The sequence below is a fragment of the Centrocercus urophasianus genome, unplaced genomic scaffold (assembly GCF_019232065.1).
Source record: "Centrocercus urophasianus isolate 14NV4802_14NV808 unplaced genomic scaffold, USGS_Curo_1.0 seq_15, whole genome shotgun sequence".
In the NCBI taxonomy this organism is placed as follows: Eukaryota; Metazoa; Chordata; class Aves; order Galliformes; family Phasianidae; genus Centrocercus; species Centrocercus urophasianus.
In genome coordinates, this window is record NW_024884697.1 from 26,031,959 (window position 1) to 26,049,079 (window position 17,121).

The following is a 17,121-nucleotide window of genomic DNA, read 5'->3' on the forward strand; positions in this document are numbered from 1 at the left end:
CCTTCCTTCCTTCCTTCCTTCCTTCCTTCCTTCCTTCCTTCCTTCCTTCCCTCTTTCTTCTCCCTTTGTTTTTCAATATATACAGATCTATGATGTAGTATTTTATGCTGTGCTTTGAAGGCTGAGGAATTTGCAGAACTGTTACCGCAGTCCTCAATCATACTCTTAAAATAGCAAAGCAAAACAAAAAGTCACACCCAAGCTTTCCCTATGGGTGAGATGTCACGAGGAACTTATTGACTCCTGACTGATGCAATTTGACACACTCCAAATTCAAAAAGGATTTTACACAGAAATGTCATAACTCATCATGTTAGTGTCTCTGTCAAATACAGAGAATTTAAGGCTTCATGAGCATCTTTGTTGCCTTTTCCGTTTCAGTTTATGGATTTATGGCTGTTATGTTGTAACAGTTGTGCTGTCTCATAGTGGACAAGCTGAGGGACACAAATTGAGAAATTCACAGTTTTCTAGTGTACAGGTGGATGATGTCAGTATGCTACGATACAGGAAGGAAAAGTAAGCAAAAATTATACTTGTGATGGCAGAAATTTAAGCTTTCTTTTTTCAAGACAATAATAAAAATACAACTATTTAGTAATCAACTGGACCCATGTATCATGCATAAAACAATCTGACAGGCTGTCATGTGAACACTGTTTCTGATATGGCTTTAGGATCCAATCACAATTTATTTATAAGCTATCATTTTAAATTATTTTGTAATAGTTGTAATGAGCATATTTCAGAATTTTGATATTTTAAAACTCTTTCAAAAAACCTTATTAAATAGAGATTAATTTTGGCATGGTACTCAGTAAAAAGTCTCAAACGATAATAATCAAATAGACTCAACCTTGTTTGTGTAACAGCAGTAAATTCAGTAGATGTGCTTTGGTATAACAGATTCTTAGTAGCGTCACTTCGACAGTAGTAAACTAAAGGAATATTTTGTGTGCCTTTTGTACTGTTATGAATGAGAATATGTAATCTACTGAAGAATGGTAAGTCATAATTGCATTTATTTTGATTGGTTAGGAGTGATGCTGGTTTTTAAGAGATAGTCTCTATTTCTGCATGCATTTATTTATTTCTATGTAAACTACAACAGAGGCATAGAGCTCAATAGCAGTATACATAGAGCAAATTCTCAGCTACAGAATTGTTTTTCAACATAGTCACTATCAGTAGCTGTGCATTTTCAGTGGCAATGAACAAGAGTCTGCATGTGCTCTTCTAAAAATCTGCATGGCATTCCGGAATGTGGCTTGTCTTTCATGTTGCTGTTGCCACAGCTGAAATGCACCACCTCACTGTGCACATGTCTACTTTTTTTTTTTCTTCAATTCAGTGACACACCTTTGCTTCAGATATACCTCAGTGTCAGCCACCATTTTGTCAGACTGCTCCTCAGCTGCCATCTGTCACATGGCAGCAAAATGAATGTTGGTGTGAAGGTTCAACTTCTACTGCCATACTACCAGCATCTGCCTCTGACATCGTGGGCCTACAAAATAAGATACATGGCATTAGTTTCAGAAAAGGCTTTGTGTTAGTATTTATTGAGAGTCTTTTTCAGTTGTCAGTAATGTCCACTAAGTTTGTATCTTTACTGAAGTCTGGAGAGGAAGTCTGATTTCAGGGTGTGAATTGTTCAAGTAACTCAGCATCTATTCAAAGTTTTTGTCCTATCTATGTCTTTTTTTTTTTTTTTCCTGTTTTTCTAAATCTCATGGGATTCTGGCCTTGCATTTGTTTGCTTTGGATAGGAGACACACTTTTCTAGATGTGTATGTTATTATCAGTAGATACTAACTTCCATCTTCTTACTTGCTGCATCATATTTCAGTATCATGATTTTGAGTCATTATGTGTATTTGATTCGTGGTTAAAGTCCTCATGTCCACAAATGTACAATGTGGCAGCTTCCAGTTTAAGATTGATTCACTCTTCAAATGGGTAAATGGTTCATACCACCAGATGGTGAGACTTCTGAAGACAAAGCATCTTTTGCTTTTCTCCTGTCAGTGTGTGACTCTAGAAGACATGGGGTCACATGGAGACTTAGATGACTACAGGAAATTTAGAGTAATGCATGGAGGCATGTCTTCTCAAGGTTTGGTGGTGGATTATTCTTTTGTTTTGCTTTTATCTTCAAGAAAAAAAGAAGAAAAAAAAAAAGACTTGGACTCATTGAACAAGAAAATGCTCAAATTTTCATTTTGAAAACAAGAATGCATAGCCCTTACTATGCTCAGATTAAGCAGTGCAATAGTGAGAGAACAAAGATTCTTGAGATATGTTGCCAGATCTCCACTGCAGAGCAATTGTAAATGCCTTAATTCCATAGCCTTTACACATAGCTGATAGAAAAGCCATGTAGATGAACAATTCATAATCATCATCTCAGAATCATACTCCATTTAAAATATGGATCACTTCATTCTTCACTTACTTCAAGTGTTTCAATCCTGTAGCAGAAAAAATCAACTCATTAAACATACAGAACTATATTTTTCCAAAGTAGACTGATGATCAAGTTATGCTGTCTGCACATGTCACTACTACTGTCTTCTCAGCTAATGTCAGAGACAGTTTTGGATCTCCAGGCATTATAGCAATGGTGATGGATATGCAGCTTTCTGCTGGCCTAAAATGTGATCGCTGTCCCCCAGAATACTGAGGTACAGAATTAATGTTGTATTTGCAGTGAATCTTGAATCTATTGTGCAACAAAGGTAAGTGCTTAAAAATAATTTTAATTTTGTTGATTTTCTTTCTGGAAGTGGAAGGGCTCTACTCTGACTGAATTAATTTTGATGGTGTTAAGTTTTAAAATTTAGATCTTTCAGCTCCTAAGTGTGCTAATCATTTCCCCATACTGATGACTTATCCATCCTATGTGCTTATACATAGCTAAAATAACCTATTAGCTGTATATACTCTGAAAAAATAATGCAGTTGAAAGAGTTAATAAATCTGGATCATCAGCTCTATGGAAATTATATTCATTTTATTATTTTATTTTACTTAATTTTAATAACGTGCTCAAGTGTTTTACTTGAATATTTAAAGTTCAGCACATGCTTTGCTGAACTATGGCTTGATTATTACTATGAGAGAATATTTTATTAAATATTCAGGAAACTGAATTCATTAGTCTTCCACTACTTTCTCTCTCATGCTGTATAGCTCAAGAAAAATTCTTAATGTTTCCTTGAGATAAATACAGTTCTTGATGATGAAGTAGTGGATTAAGTCTGGCTATTGTCTTTGTCTAACCAGGAAGACAATTTTTTATTTTGAAATAAAGTCTGTCTTAGTTATTTAGTATGTAGTATCCTGTCATGTTACTGAAGTGTATATTAAAGAAAGCTGGAGAGCAAGGGGAAAAAAAAAAATACTGTATATGTTCCAGAAATAATTTCAAAGACCTTGAAGAGAACTGACTAGGACTGTCTACCAACTGCTTTTCCTATGTTCTAGTGAACCTCAGTCATTTATGTGCTTTTTCAAAGTGTAGCACAGGCTTTCAGGAATCCTGTGCCACTCTACAAGAGGACATACAGTGACTAGTAGAGGTTTCCTAGGACATCCCAATGGCAGAATGGCCTCTCTTTAGGCCAGCAAATTGGATTCTAATGTAATGGCCAGGAAGCTGATACATGGTCTCCTTCTCTCCCTCCTAATTTTTTATGAAATCCCCATAGTGATGGGGATCTGCATCACCCTGACTGCTGGTCTGCTACTTCTCCACTGGGAGTGGGCAATTGGATCTTGGGTGGGTGGCAAATTGGGTGGGTGGCAAAGCTGCCCATGGCAGGGATGGTGGAACTTGATGATCCCATCCAACCCAAGCCAGTCAACGATTCTGTGATTCACCTGCATCAGTCAGCTCTGCCTGGCTACCTGGTACATGTCAGGCCTGGTGATACAATCCATCATAGTGAATTCTCTAAAGTTGCCTTCTCCATAAGCACACAGGAAGTCTATTACCTCACTTAGGAATTTTTCTGTACAGAATCAATCAATCATCTAATGTGAGATTCAGTTTTGTATATTTAGGCTTGCAAAGGAGAACTGCAACAGCATCTAGATTAGGATATGAATGTTAATATACTTTTGATTTATTTTTGTGCAGCTTTTTTTCTTAGCTGAACCTGTTATGCCATTATCTTAAGCTGATCAAGAGTGAAGTAAAAATAAAACAAAACTGAATATGAAGCAGATTAGTTATGTAGGATGTGGAAATGATATTCATAATTAATAGAGTCAATTATTTAATCATAATTTCCCTTATGAAGTGATAGGATAGCTATATGATCGTGATTATACCAAAAAGCAATGTCTTTTGACAAATATTACAGTATAATAAGACATAGAAAATTTCCAAATAAAGTACAAGTTGGTTTTAGTACATTTAATCTCTTCTCTGTAAGTTCAAAGAAAATGCAGAATAAATCAGATAAAGACAAGAGAGGAAGTATTTAAGCATTCTTAAATTCATAGCTGTTATTAAAGCTATAAGAAGGAGAACAACTTTGTGTATATTTAAGTATTTAGGTGTGTGGTTTTTCTTCCAGTTAATTAGCTCAGGGGATTGAGTATATACAATTATCTTGATGAAACTTACCGTTTTAGATGAGCTTTAGCCATTCTCACGCAGGCCTCTATTAAAAAGTCTTTTATAATTTTAATAACATATCATGCAGCTATTTAATGACATTTTGATATCCTAGCTGCTCACTGTATATTTACTCCCCATTGCTTTTCATAACTCATATTGCCAATAGCATGTTCTCTGTAAGTCAAACTGTTTCTGGAAGATAATATAAGCAAGCCTCACAGTAGAATCTTTTTTGAAATATCTAAGAAATATCTAAGTGAAATAGTCTATTGTACATTGATCTTTTAAGATAAGAGAAAATCAACAGTATTGCAATAACCTCATTAGAATTTGGGAAATGTATGACAAATAATGAAGAACCTTTGAGTAGGCTGACAGATCTATTTGCTGAACATGGAAGCTATTGTTACTGAAAACTTTGGAACATTTATCCCAACTTTATAAAAGTCTTGCCTTGCCCAGTAATAGTTGCAGTATTGTAACATGTGGTACCTTTTATTAAAATTAGAACTGTTTTCTCATGTATTCCCATATGCCAGCTTTTCTTGCTTCCTCTGGACTTCTTTCCTTACCTCAGCATTGATAATTACTGTAATGTGATCTCCCCTGGTGGGCAAGTCTCTACCAAGTAGAATTTAAGATGAGGATTCCCAGAAGTGATCCCTTATGGAGTCAGCCATGCTGGAGCTGCTCTAAAGTGATGCCATGGCAACACTGGGGTGAGATGTCCTCCATGATATCCCTTAGTGTCAGCACCTCTCAAGTTCAAATAATTTGCCCTGATTTCTGAGAGTGGGTGCTTTCCTGAGCAACTTTGGTGTAATTTGGTCTGTCATCTAAGCATTTTTGTGCAGCTTTGCAATGTCAGCCACTCATAATTAGCTTTGTGAAAGACAGGTTTTGCTGGACACTTCCACAAGTGCATGCTGGCAGCAGAGTAAGGGTACCTCCATCTTGCAGCAGAGCTTAGAAGTATCACAGTTAGTCTCATGGCCAGAGCAATGGCATGGAGTGCACACAGCGCTAGGCAGATGGGGTGATGAAACAGACATCATGGTCTCACCTGCATGAGCATCAGCCCAGAAGGATGAATAGGGTCTGCAGAGGAACAGCATAGTGAGACAGCAATTGCAATTGTGAGTTCAGGAAGCTGTGCTGTGGCTCCTGCCCTACTGTGACTCCTGCACTACTGTGTTTGCATTAATAACATACAGCATATTAAAAATGGAAAACAACTTAATTTGTAATGTACAGCATTTCTGCATAGTGTCCTCAGAATTCAGTCAAGAAATATGGTTCACATAATCAATACCAGTGTAGTAAGCTAAAAAATGTCACTTGTACTCACATTCTTCTGACACTGTTGGCACTAACACAGTGTGGTGCTGAATAAGAATTCACATTTGAAAGCTTTTATGTATTTATGACTAATTAATACTTGGGAAAGCTAATGCTTTCTGTCTGAAGCTAATAAATATAATAATTGTTTATTGCAACTCAATTTATTAATTCTTTTCAGTATTGAATTGCAAATCCATTACTGTTTTTTAATGTGGGGCTCTGCCATGAATGCTATTAGTACGTGTTGGTCTTCTGTTGAGTTGCGTTGCTTAGTGGCAATCTTATATAGCCTATGAATTTTGTGCTTCATCCAGTGAAATATTAAAAAGCTTTTAACTGTTGAATGATATTTGTTTATGTACAGCACGCAAAGCATGTCATACTGTGAACTAAGCAAATTCTTTCACTGTTTTTCTAACTAGAATTCTAAAATAAATAATAGATTGGTTTGTAAGCCATTTGTAGATCTATTTAGCATAAAGGTTCTGTTCATAAAGAAGAAAGAATAATTTTGAAGAATGCTATACTTTCTGAAGATAAAAAACTAGTAGCACACTATGTTAACATATTTTTAATGTACTTTTATAGAAAACACAGAAAGAAACAAATGGGAAGGATCAAAGAAGTTAATTAGTCATAGTGTCCCTTTCAGTAATACAACCATGACAATTCCAAGAAAATATGCTGAGTTAAAAATGAGATAGAAGCTCATACAATATTTGTCCCAACCCTGCTACTACATTTAATGTAGTCATTGACTTTGACAACTGATGTCTTCACAAATGGAATAAAAAATACATTACTTGATGCTGATTCCTTTAAATCTACACTACTGTTATGAATGTTAATCATAGTTCAAGGTTAACCAGTCTCTGTCTGCACAGTAACCATGGAAAGATCTAATATATGAAAAATATTCAATTCTTGGTGATCATTTCTTTCCTTTACTTTACCTCTCTCATATGTTAAGGCTTAAGGGAGGTGTGTAGACAGGATAGAACAAAAGACAGTGAAACCCAGTGTTTTCAGTATGTCACATTTTCAGTCAATAACCCAAGCTTGTCTTACAGTACAGTGACCGCGCTCACCTTTTCTGATCTGAATAGCTTAAATTGCAAAATCACATTTGATTGGAGAATTCACACTTGTTATTTGAATTTCAGACAAATATTCTGTGCTAATATGCAAATGTTATTCATTCTGGGAATCCGTCATTGCATTTGAAACATAATCCTGTCTTTCATGTCTTATTTTGTGACCATGTCTATGCTTATACATGTACTACATGTGCATCATTTCTGAGTGTCGCAATTTTTACTGTTTAAAACATCTCAAAATTAGATTATTGTCACAGTGTGATTTATATATTTCCAGACACTTTCATAATATGTTATCTAGCTAAATGAACACTTCTGAATTTGATAACCTTGATAGGGACCTTTCTGATTATACAGTAGCTCTGTGAAAGAAGATGCATATGGAATGCTTTATCTGTACCTGGAGCTGCTGCTTCAGCTATCAAACTAATGGAACTGTAATGGAACGCTTACTAGCAAAATTAATGGGCTGCATTCTTTTCTTTGTCACTAGATCTGTATGGCTCCATTAAGTCTGATTTGTTCAGGGATGAGAGGAAAGAATGATGAAGATGCCAGTATTTTGCTGTGTAGCTGAAAGGAATCTATCACTTCATGTTTTTAAATTCATGAGCTACTTAGCATCTTGATTTGCTAACCTTCAACAAGCTGATATTAGTTAAAGAAAATCTGTTTTGGTATGGTTTTATTTACAAAATAATTTATTTATTCTCATCTTTCTGTGATTGTTTCATGAAAGAAGGAGGTCAAGGATATTTGTTTCTTCTGCCACTGTTCATTATCACAGGTACTTCTAGCAGAGGAAGTGGTTTCTCTGGGATTTTACTATAATCCACCGGAATTTATTTTTATTGAGCCTTATTTCCTGCTACTGCATTTGATAGTAGTTGTTTCAAAGTTCAGCCATGTACAGAAAATGAAGTGTAATAGCAATCATGTTTACTTTCTATTAAAGTATGGATTTTCTGAAGAGACTAATTTACTGGGAGAATTCTCTGTGAGACCGTTTTACACCTACAAACTAATATCAAAACCTGGTGTAACAACCTTTCTTAAGGACAAGAAATCTAATTTGACACAGATAGCAATGCCATGTTATATATTTTTGTTAGTATTATAGCTGAAATACTGCATAGTTGCCTAGGTATTTCTGTCTTGAGGTTTTCTTTGAGACTTTTTGAACTCAGGAACTTTTTTCTCTTCTTATTATTAACTGTGTCTCTTTGGAGACATTTTTCAACCTCCACACAAATTTGGCACTCCCTGTCTTCCAGAATTTGTGTATACTTAGTTAAGCTACAGCTAGTTGGCTAATAGAATATAGATAACAGGGAAAAGAATTTCTAGATATGGAAAAATTCGTTAAATCTGTTGGCTTGCTCAAATGGTGTCTATAAATCATCTATCTGTAAATCACCCTGATTATCTCCCTATTAGGGGGTCTTTTACCTACTGTGTATAAGCACTTTTCAGATCCTCTAGTGGGGAGTACTAAATATTCTAAATGCAGTCTGAATAGAACTCTGCTGCTACAGAAATCCCCCCAACTCCATCCCCGATGATTTTGCATTATGAAGCAGACAACTTTAAAAGAAAATTGAAAGTACAGCTGTTGTTCCATAGTGCAGAGCACATGAAAGGCTGTGAATGAAGTTTTGTTGCTGACGTGTATATGAACAAGAACAATGTAGTGAGAATGTAGTACTTCAGAGAATAGAAAGCATAATTTGAAACACTAACTGTGATCAGTGATATTTTCTTTGCATATTTATCAATGCCCATGGTTTTTGGAAGGCCTATGGAATACTGCTAGAACAACTTATGAGAGTAAAGCAAAAGTGACTCTTCAAAATCAGAGGCTGATGTATGCCTCAAAAATTGTGATTTTGTAGCAGTTAATAAAATCTCTCTAGTATACAGATTATAGTCTGCTGTGGTTATAATTTAATTCTGTTTATATCCATCGTTGTTCTCTTCAGTGAAATTTAAAGGATGCACAATTTAAACATTTAGGTATTAATGGAAACAGGAGACAACATATGAATTAGTAATTGAAATGTTTCTAATCTTAACCTGTATGAAACCATTTTAAGACAGCACTTTCAAATAGTATTTCCTTCCTCAGAAGAAGTGTATTTGTATTCACACATTTATTCAAATACACTTTCAGTAAGGATTGTTATGTTGATCCAGTGATAAAGATTGCTGCTGTGCTTTATAATCTTCCTGTTCTCTTTGCATATTTATCTGTGTCAGGTAAAGCTATTCCAAAATTTCTTACATTATTTTATACTTTATTGAACACTTGTCCTCTGCAGAAAGACAGGAAAAGAGTGTTTTAGCAAGTTTCGTAGCCATCCTAAATCCTTCACCATGAAAACTGTGATGTTGATGGTTTCTTATCTCTCCTTTTCTTAATACAAATCCTGACATGTTTTTTGCCTTTTTTTTTTTTTTTTTTTTTTTTTTTTGCACTGATTGGCAACTCCTTTTTATCTGTATTTATTATACATTCTAAGTTTTATTTATGTTATTTATTCCTTGCTCTTTTGAACTCTTCTTTGGTCATTTTGATAGTCTTATATCTTTTTCATCCAGCTCCTCAGTCAGACATTTAAGTGACCACTGCTGAGTTGTTTTTAAGCCTGCAGTCTGCAGTGTCATTCTGTACCCATTTATTATGATACCATGCCTATAGTCCTGAAATCCACATAAGGTCATAAAAATTTAATTCTACATAAAATAGTAACTTTTTGCTATATACAAAAGCCTGTAATTATGCCAAAAGTTTTTGCAGATACAAGGAAATATAATCAATATAAACAAAGTTATAACAAATTAGATAATAGCTATCTAATCATTATGGAAAAAAAATTGCAGCTAAACAAGCTAAATCAAAACTGCAGGCAGGCAGGCAAAATTCAAACAAAGCCTGGGAAGAAAATTCATACAGAGCTGGTAGGAGATTGGTAGCATGTTACTTGAGATGGCAATACAGGCTTACAGAGTTACAAAATCAGCAGAACAAACAGTCTTGTATTGCTTTATATCTCTTTGTCTTACTGTTACTTCTAATTAGTAAGCTGACTGCTTAGGAAGTCTAGATTAAAAATTGTTGTAAAGACCTTTTCTTCTGTTTCTGCACTGCTCTTTCCCAGGCTACATTCTGTGCTGCTGTACTTCATTGTTTCACTGTTGTTACAGAATTTGAAATCCTGCCTGATTTAGCTAGATCCTAATCACCAGAGGTTCAAGAAGAAAAAAGCAAGGAGAAACCTGTGAAGAATCCACCTAACCTAAAGTGATTTTGCACCTAAGTTCAGGAGTAGCTACGATACCTATTTTTCCTTTCTTACACTAGCCATACTGTCCTCTAACTTGGGTTTATGGGTGGGATATTTTTTTATTAGTTTCAAATGCAATGATGGTCAGCAGTAGCTGTATTTAGTAGCTCAAGCAGGTTTCACATACCCTGAGAAAGCTGCAAATACCCTTCCTTGTTACATTCTTATCTGGACTTTTTCTTTTCTTGAAATGTGGACTGAGGACCTGGATTCCAATAAAGAATTTGGTGTGCACCTCTGTGTGCTTCTCCACAAAATTCTGACACTGTATCAATGCTGCTTTTTGCATTATGACTGGACATTAGAAAAGGAATCAAAGAGGTAGTGAAGATTTCAAATAGCAGAGAGCACAGTCTGTAAATCAATGAGCATTTTAAAAGGCCATATTTTGGAATCAAGAAAGGTAATATAAGCCTCTTTACCAACAGAGGTGCATTTATCCACCTGTTAGAACACAATGAGGAAGAAAGACGTAAATTCCACTGCTGACAGCACTATCAAGGCTAGACTTATCTTTTCCTAATGTGGTGCCAAAATTAATCAGTTTCCACACAACTAACGTAGTAACAACAAGCAAATTTCAAGGAAATTTAGCTTTAGTCGCAGTAACAGTGCCAAAATGATATTATTCTTTCAAAACATGTTTTGCAGACATAACTTCTACGTTAAAAAGCACAAAAAAGTTTATCAGTTGGTCAGTTACATATTTAAATATTAAAAATATAAAATTAATGCCAAAACTGCTCAAATGAGGGAGAATAATATGGGTTCAGTTCAGAATAACATTTGTTGTTGCAACAGCAAGATTAAGAATTAGACTTTAATATAGAATAAGATTCTACTATTTCGATTGCTGATACCTCTTGGTCCTCAGAGTTTTTGCATGGAAAGGGTTAATTTTTCTTACAGTTAAACTAGTATTTCAAGGGTGTAAAGTTATTTTCCTAAGTGAGTAAATAATGTCTGTAAGGGAATTGGCAAATCTCTCCTTTAACAGATTATTTCAATATTTCACTGTTCTGACAGAAAGTGTAGCCTCTCTGTTCACCCTCTGTCCACTTCTAACCTTGATGAGGGTAAATCCATTAAAAGGGGCAGGTTATTCTCTACGAGCAATTGTGTTCTTCCTCAGTGAAATTCATGACTGCAGTAGTAACTACAGAATAATAATAGGCAATGGACAAAAGTTATTAAGGTTCTTTGCAGAAGTCAGACAGCAAGGTGCTTTAAAAGTGAGCTTTTGAGTTATTTTAAAAGAAGTCCCATAGCATCAGTGTCATTTGTTATTTAGTAAAGACTTCCATAACCCTACAATATCCATTTTTCCTTTTTAGCACTAGTCATGTTGTCCTCTAAATCAGGTTTATGGGAAGGATATTTCTTTATTAGTTTCAAGTCAGATGGTGGTCAGTAGAAGTATTCCTCTGGGCAAAATTATTCCCTGTCTGAGCTTCAAACAAGTTTTGATTCATTTATTATATTCTCAGTCTGTGTGCAGACCTCCTACTGACATCAGTAACAAGCAGTGCACTGAGGAAAACACAGAGCTTTGAAAATGAGATGTTATTTGTGTTGGAGAAGAGTATTTTAACATTTATCTCTGTACTAATGCTGTCACATTTTATATGCAGTAGTGATGTTTGCAGTAGTTTTATATTTTGGCACCAGCCTGTAATGTGTGTGCCATCATGCTGTATATTCAGAGAACTAATCCCTGTGGTAATTTTACATTTGCAGGCCACTTTATGGAATAATTGAGATAAAGGATATTGTGAATTCTGTAAATATCAAACAACCTACACAGAAGTATGTCAAGACTTAAAAAAAAAAAAGTAGCTAAATTCTGTCAAAAAGGAGTTATTACTGATCAGTCTGGTTATATATTGTCCTTTGCTTAAGTGCAGGAAAAGGAGGCAATGGATCAGGTAAATAAATGATCCTTGCAAGGGATCAAACAAGGAAAATGTAATGTTAGACTGCAGTTTCAGTGATCTACTCTAGATTCTTTTAGATATTGTGGGTTATTAGGTAGCCAAATTATATTCAAGTAATTCACTTGCTTCATCAAACTGCAGAATATGGAATTAGATATAGACTACTTCAGCTTCACTGATTTAATTATGTAGTGGAGAGAGTATGGTGAATATACATTAATCCTATGAAATGAAATCAAGAAAATTAGCTGAAGATATTCCTAGGGGGCTATTTGGTGTCCATTTGCATAAAATGCTGAATTACCTGCTTACTGAAATCACTTTATTTTTTGTGATGAGAAATAGAATTGGATTGAAGTACTGGGTTTACATAAAAATTTAAGCAGGAATGTACAAGTTCAAATCAGAAGTTCAGTTTAATTCTTGAGTGAAATCTGAGGGGGCAGTCTCAAGAGAATGGGGCCAGACTTTTTACAGTGGTGCCCACTGATAGGATGAGAGCCAGCAGGCACAAGCTGAAACATAGGCAATGCCATGTGAGCATGAGGAAAAAATTGTTTACTGTGGGGGTGATGGAGTACTGGCACAGATTGCTCAGATAGGTTGTGGAGTCTCCTTCCTGGAGATATTCAAAAGCTTCCTGGACACAATTCTGGCTAATGTGCCTTAGGAAAGCATGCTTGAGTGTTGTGTTTGGACTAGATAATCTCCAGAGGTCCCCTCTAGTCTCAACCATTCTATGATTCTGTGGTTTGTAAAGCAAAACTATTGAAATAACACATTAATAGATAATAAGATGTAAAATATTTACAAAACATATGTATGAAGTGTAAGGTAATCCTAAAAACTTTTGATTTTTAAATGTATTTCCAATTATTCTGCCAGAAGTACATTTTTGTCCTAGGGAAATAGTTCAGTGTAGTTTCCGTTTTTGGTTGGAGACAAAATGGAATTTGGAAAGGCAGTACAGAATGCTTGAGGAAAGCCAACATCATAGTGTAGTTAGTATAGCTCAAACCTGAGACACGGGTTCTGTTTAAATTATTCAGAATAGATAATTTAACCTTTTTCTGCCATGCCCAGCATAGGTAATCACGACTAGCTTTCAGACGATTATAAAATACCTCATCTGTTCTGACCAGCTGCTGCTTCTTGAACCTGAAAAAACACTCCTAGTTCATGTTTGTTATAAACAATGCAATTCTGTTTTTCTGGGTTCCACGAAATGTTTTACCAAAGCAAACAAAAAGTTGTTTGTGAAGCAGTATGTTTTTTCTTTCATTACATGCAATAGATATTCTTTGTGCATGCAAAGTATTCTGCTTTGTATTCTCTGATTATTCTAACATGTCAACATGTGCCTTATACCTCTCAGAATTCATTTAATTTTCAGTTTTTATTGATTATACACATTTCATTTTGGGTACAGGTTTCTCTTGGACTTCTACATGCTCGTGCTACTCATATCCTCTGGCCTCCAAAACGCTGGCAGAAGTTACAACCAATGCTACCTCCAGAACGGAAACCTCTCCAGAGAGAGCAATAATGAGCTAAACATTTAGATGAAAAAACAAGGGGTGAAGCAAGAAATGCCATGGTTTTATCATCATCTGTAAAAGCTTTGCCAAGTGTGCTTTAATACCCAATACCATATCAGCAAATAAATGCAATATCTTCATGTTAAATTGCCACCTTTAGTGTGAAGTGTTTGTTTCTTTGCTTTTTAATCTCAAACAGTTGTGCATTGTGCATATTTGGATTGAAATAGTTACACATTTCTTGTAGGTTTGAATGTTCCATCTATACTGTTTGTGTTATTATGTCTGTACCTGTGCTTCTCTGGATAAGAAATTATTAAAAACTTCAATAAAATATTTTAATCTTTTACATTCAGCTTGTTTCTTTAGTAGCTGAACAGACTGTTCATTATTATTGTTGATTGTATATGAAAAAAAGCAACTCATTTAAACATCTCCTATAATTTCTAATACTGAATAATCAGTATTTCTATAACTGAAAAGTTAATCATATATGCTATAACATTTTTTCAAAAAGCTAATGAGATATTTTTTTCTTTTAATGAGTCTTGTCTTTGTTACTAAACTGAGTAAATTTTGCTTAATTTTAATGTCTCTTTTGGGATTGATTATATAAACATTCCTGGTATATACTTCCTTGCTGAAGTAGACATTTAGAAAAAATATACCAATCATATGGCAGTACATGAATGTAGTATTTCATTCATTTCTCAAGTATAATAAATCATTGTTCATACAGAGTGCCACATTTAGTTAAAAATATGTCATTAATATGAGTACTATACAATTAGTAATATAAATACATTAATGTAAATACCTTCTTTGAATGTGAAGTAAAACTTCTACACACATAAGTGTTGAGAACGGGAAAAAATGACATTTTCAGTTGCAGATTAATGAGCCAGATTACTTTCATATTTATTGAATTTTACTACAGATAGGATAGCACTTAAAAAATTTAAAATCACACAAAATTTCTTTAAACATTTCAGCTAAAATCATGCAATTATCCGAAATTCAGACAAGATGATAATATACCACATTTCTTTGAAGCCACATATGTAATTGTGTATTAGTTAGATTGCGGGTTCAATCATAGTGAAAAAGCTCTACTTCTGTCCAATCTTCTTAAATATTCCCCTGGTACTCAGCACTGGTGAGGCCATAACTTGAATATTGTGCTCAGTTTTGGGTGCCTCACTATGAGAAAGGCATTGAAGCATGTGTGAAGAATGACAAAGAAGATGGTGAAGGGTCTGGAGGACATGTCTAATGAGGAGCAACTGAGGGAACTGGGATTGTTCAATCTGGAGGAGGCTCAGGCAGGACCTTATTGCTACATCTAACTGAAAGAAAGATGTGGTGAGGTGGAGTTAAGCCTCTTCTCTGAGATAATTAGTGATTTAGTCTAGAGGACAAGAGGTAATGGTCTTAATTTGCACCAGGGGACCAGCGGAGGTTCAGGTTGGATACTAGTAAAAGCTGAATGTATTACTGACTTGAGAAAGATTATTCATTATGCATAGCATAAAGAGCAGACCATTTTACCAAAAGCAAAAGGGTCCAATCAGCAGCAGTAACATACAACCACGTGTTACAAGGCATTTCAGATATATTTTTTTCAGTCTCCAGATATGAAACACATTTGTCCTGGCTCTAATGAAATCAGTGGCAAAAGCTTCCCGGACTCAAATTATGAAGGGTACATCAGCATCCTTGCTATTCAACTACAGGCTTTCTGATGTTTTGGTTCTTCCTCATGTCTGCAGCACAATAGGAAACAGGCTTCATAGGTAGTCTATATGAATTAGCACGAGGGACACGTAGGACATTAGGAAATATGTTGATACGACATTTTAAATCATTCTTTTTTTTTTTTTTTTTTCTCTGAGGAGACACGTAAATACTCCTTCTATTTAGGAATACGTGTAATTGCATCTGCCTCTAAATTCCAGATTGCACCTGTAAACCAAAGAGTTGTTAATGGAGTTTCTCCATTAAAGATTACAAAGATTCAAGGGGTAGATTTTTATGTGTGTGCCAAGTTAGTGATTATGGTCAACATACATTAGTACCTACTGCTTACAAGGCTTGGTCACTGAAACGAATCTGGCATCTATGTCACCTAGACTGACTAATATGTGTATGGAAAGACTGGAGTGCCAGAGTCAAAATGGGCAAGCTGAGAAGGGCAGTATTTAATTACCATGTTTAAGATGATGGAGACATGATTGAAAACAGACCCGCAACAAACTCTGAGGCTAGAAAGGTTCCATGGAGGAATCTATCACCTGGGACCATACTCTAGAGACTTTATTTTAGCATACACCTTGAGAGAAATGTGCTTAGACATGGTAGCTGAATGGCTAATATACTCATGTACAAAATATTCAAGTTCATGTTCAAGGTTTTCCTTAGCCTGAAAGCTTACACCAGACAGATAACATGCTACAATGAAATGTACTGCTTGGTAAATGAGGGAAGAGCAGGATATTGTACATAGAAATGATGTTCAGGGAAATACAAAAAACTGTACGGAACAAAATGATGGAGAAAAGCTGAAATACTTTTTGCCAGAGTCTCACCAACAGAATCTCTTAACTTGTGACCAAGATAAGATATACACCTTTTTAAAGAATATCCACAATGGGAAACAAATTTCTGTAAATGCCTGTCTAAATCTATAATAGTATTACCTAACACCTCCTAGAAAGGTCAGCCAATTTTTAGCATTTTATTTTCAGTGAAAAGAAGGCTGTTAAGTCTTCAAAGGGAAAGAACAATTACGTCCAAAAATAGAAACAAGGTGAAAGTTGAAATAGAGAAGCTCACAAACACTGACAGAAATTATGACTAAGATGGAAACCTCCACTTTTAGGCTTTAAACAAAATGCCTTATATTTTATTTCAGCAGCTATTAAGATTTCTTTTCTTCCTGTCAGACCTGTAAAATGATGCGGAGTAAATGGAAATGCAATACCATGATCTTTTAAGTAGTTCTTCATGAAAACACTGTGTGTTAAGGAAATTATCTTCTCAAACTGTTACAGTTTGAAAAAGGGAGAGATCCTTTCTGTACCTGAAATTTGGAAAATAGTTGGGGTAAAACATTTCTCAACTCTTTTTTTCTCCCTTGCTTTTTCATCAATATCATATATCAGCTGATGTAACGCTGTGAGTAAACGTCAGTGACATTTTTGGCTATTGCACCTATAAATATGTGTTTTATCTCCTTTAAGA

General features: G+C 35.1%; 1 protein-coding gene across 1 annotated transcript in view; it reads left to right on the forward strand.

The window, feature by feature from the left end:
- Positions 1-14,230, forward strand: part of IMMP2L (inner mitochondrial membrane peptidase subunit 2) — a 446,040-nt gene extending 431,810 nt beyond the window's left edge. Inside the window, exon 6 of the mRNA XM_042815417.1 lies at positions 13,773-14,230. Coding sequence (XP_042671351.1) covers positions 13,773-13,889 — 117 coding nt within the window. The 3' untranslated portion in view covers positions 13,890-14,230. The remainder of the gene's footprint in view (positions 1-13,772) is intronic.
- Positions 14,231-17,121: the final 2,891 nt, after the last annotated feature.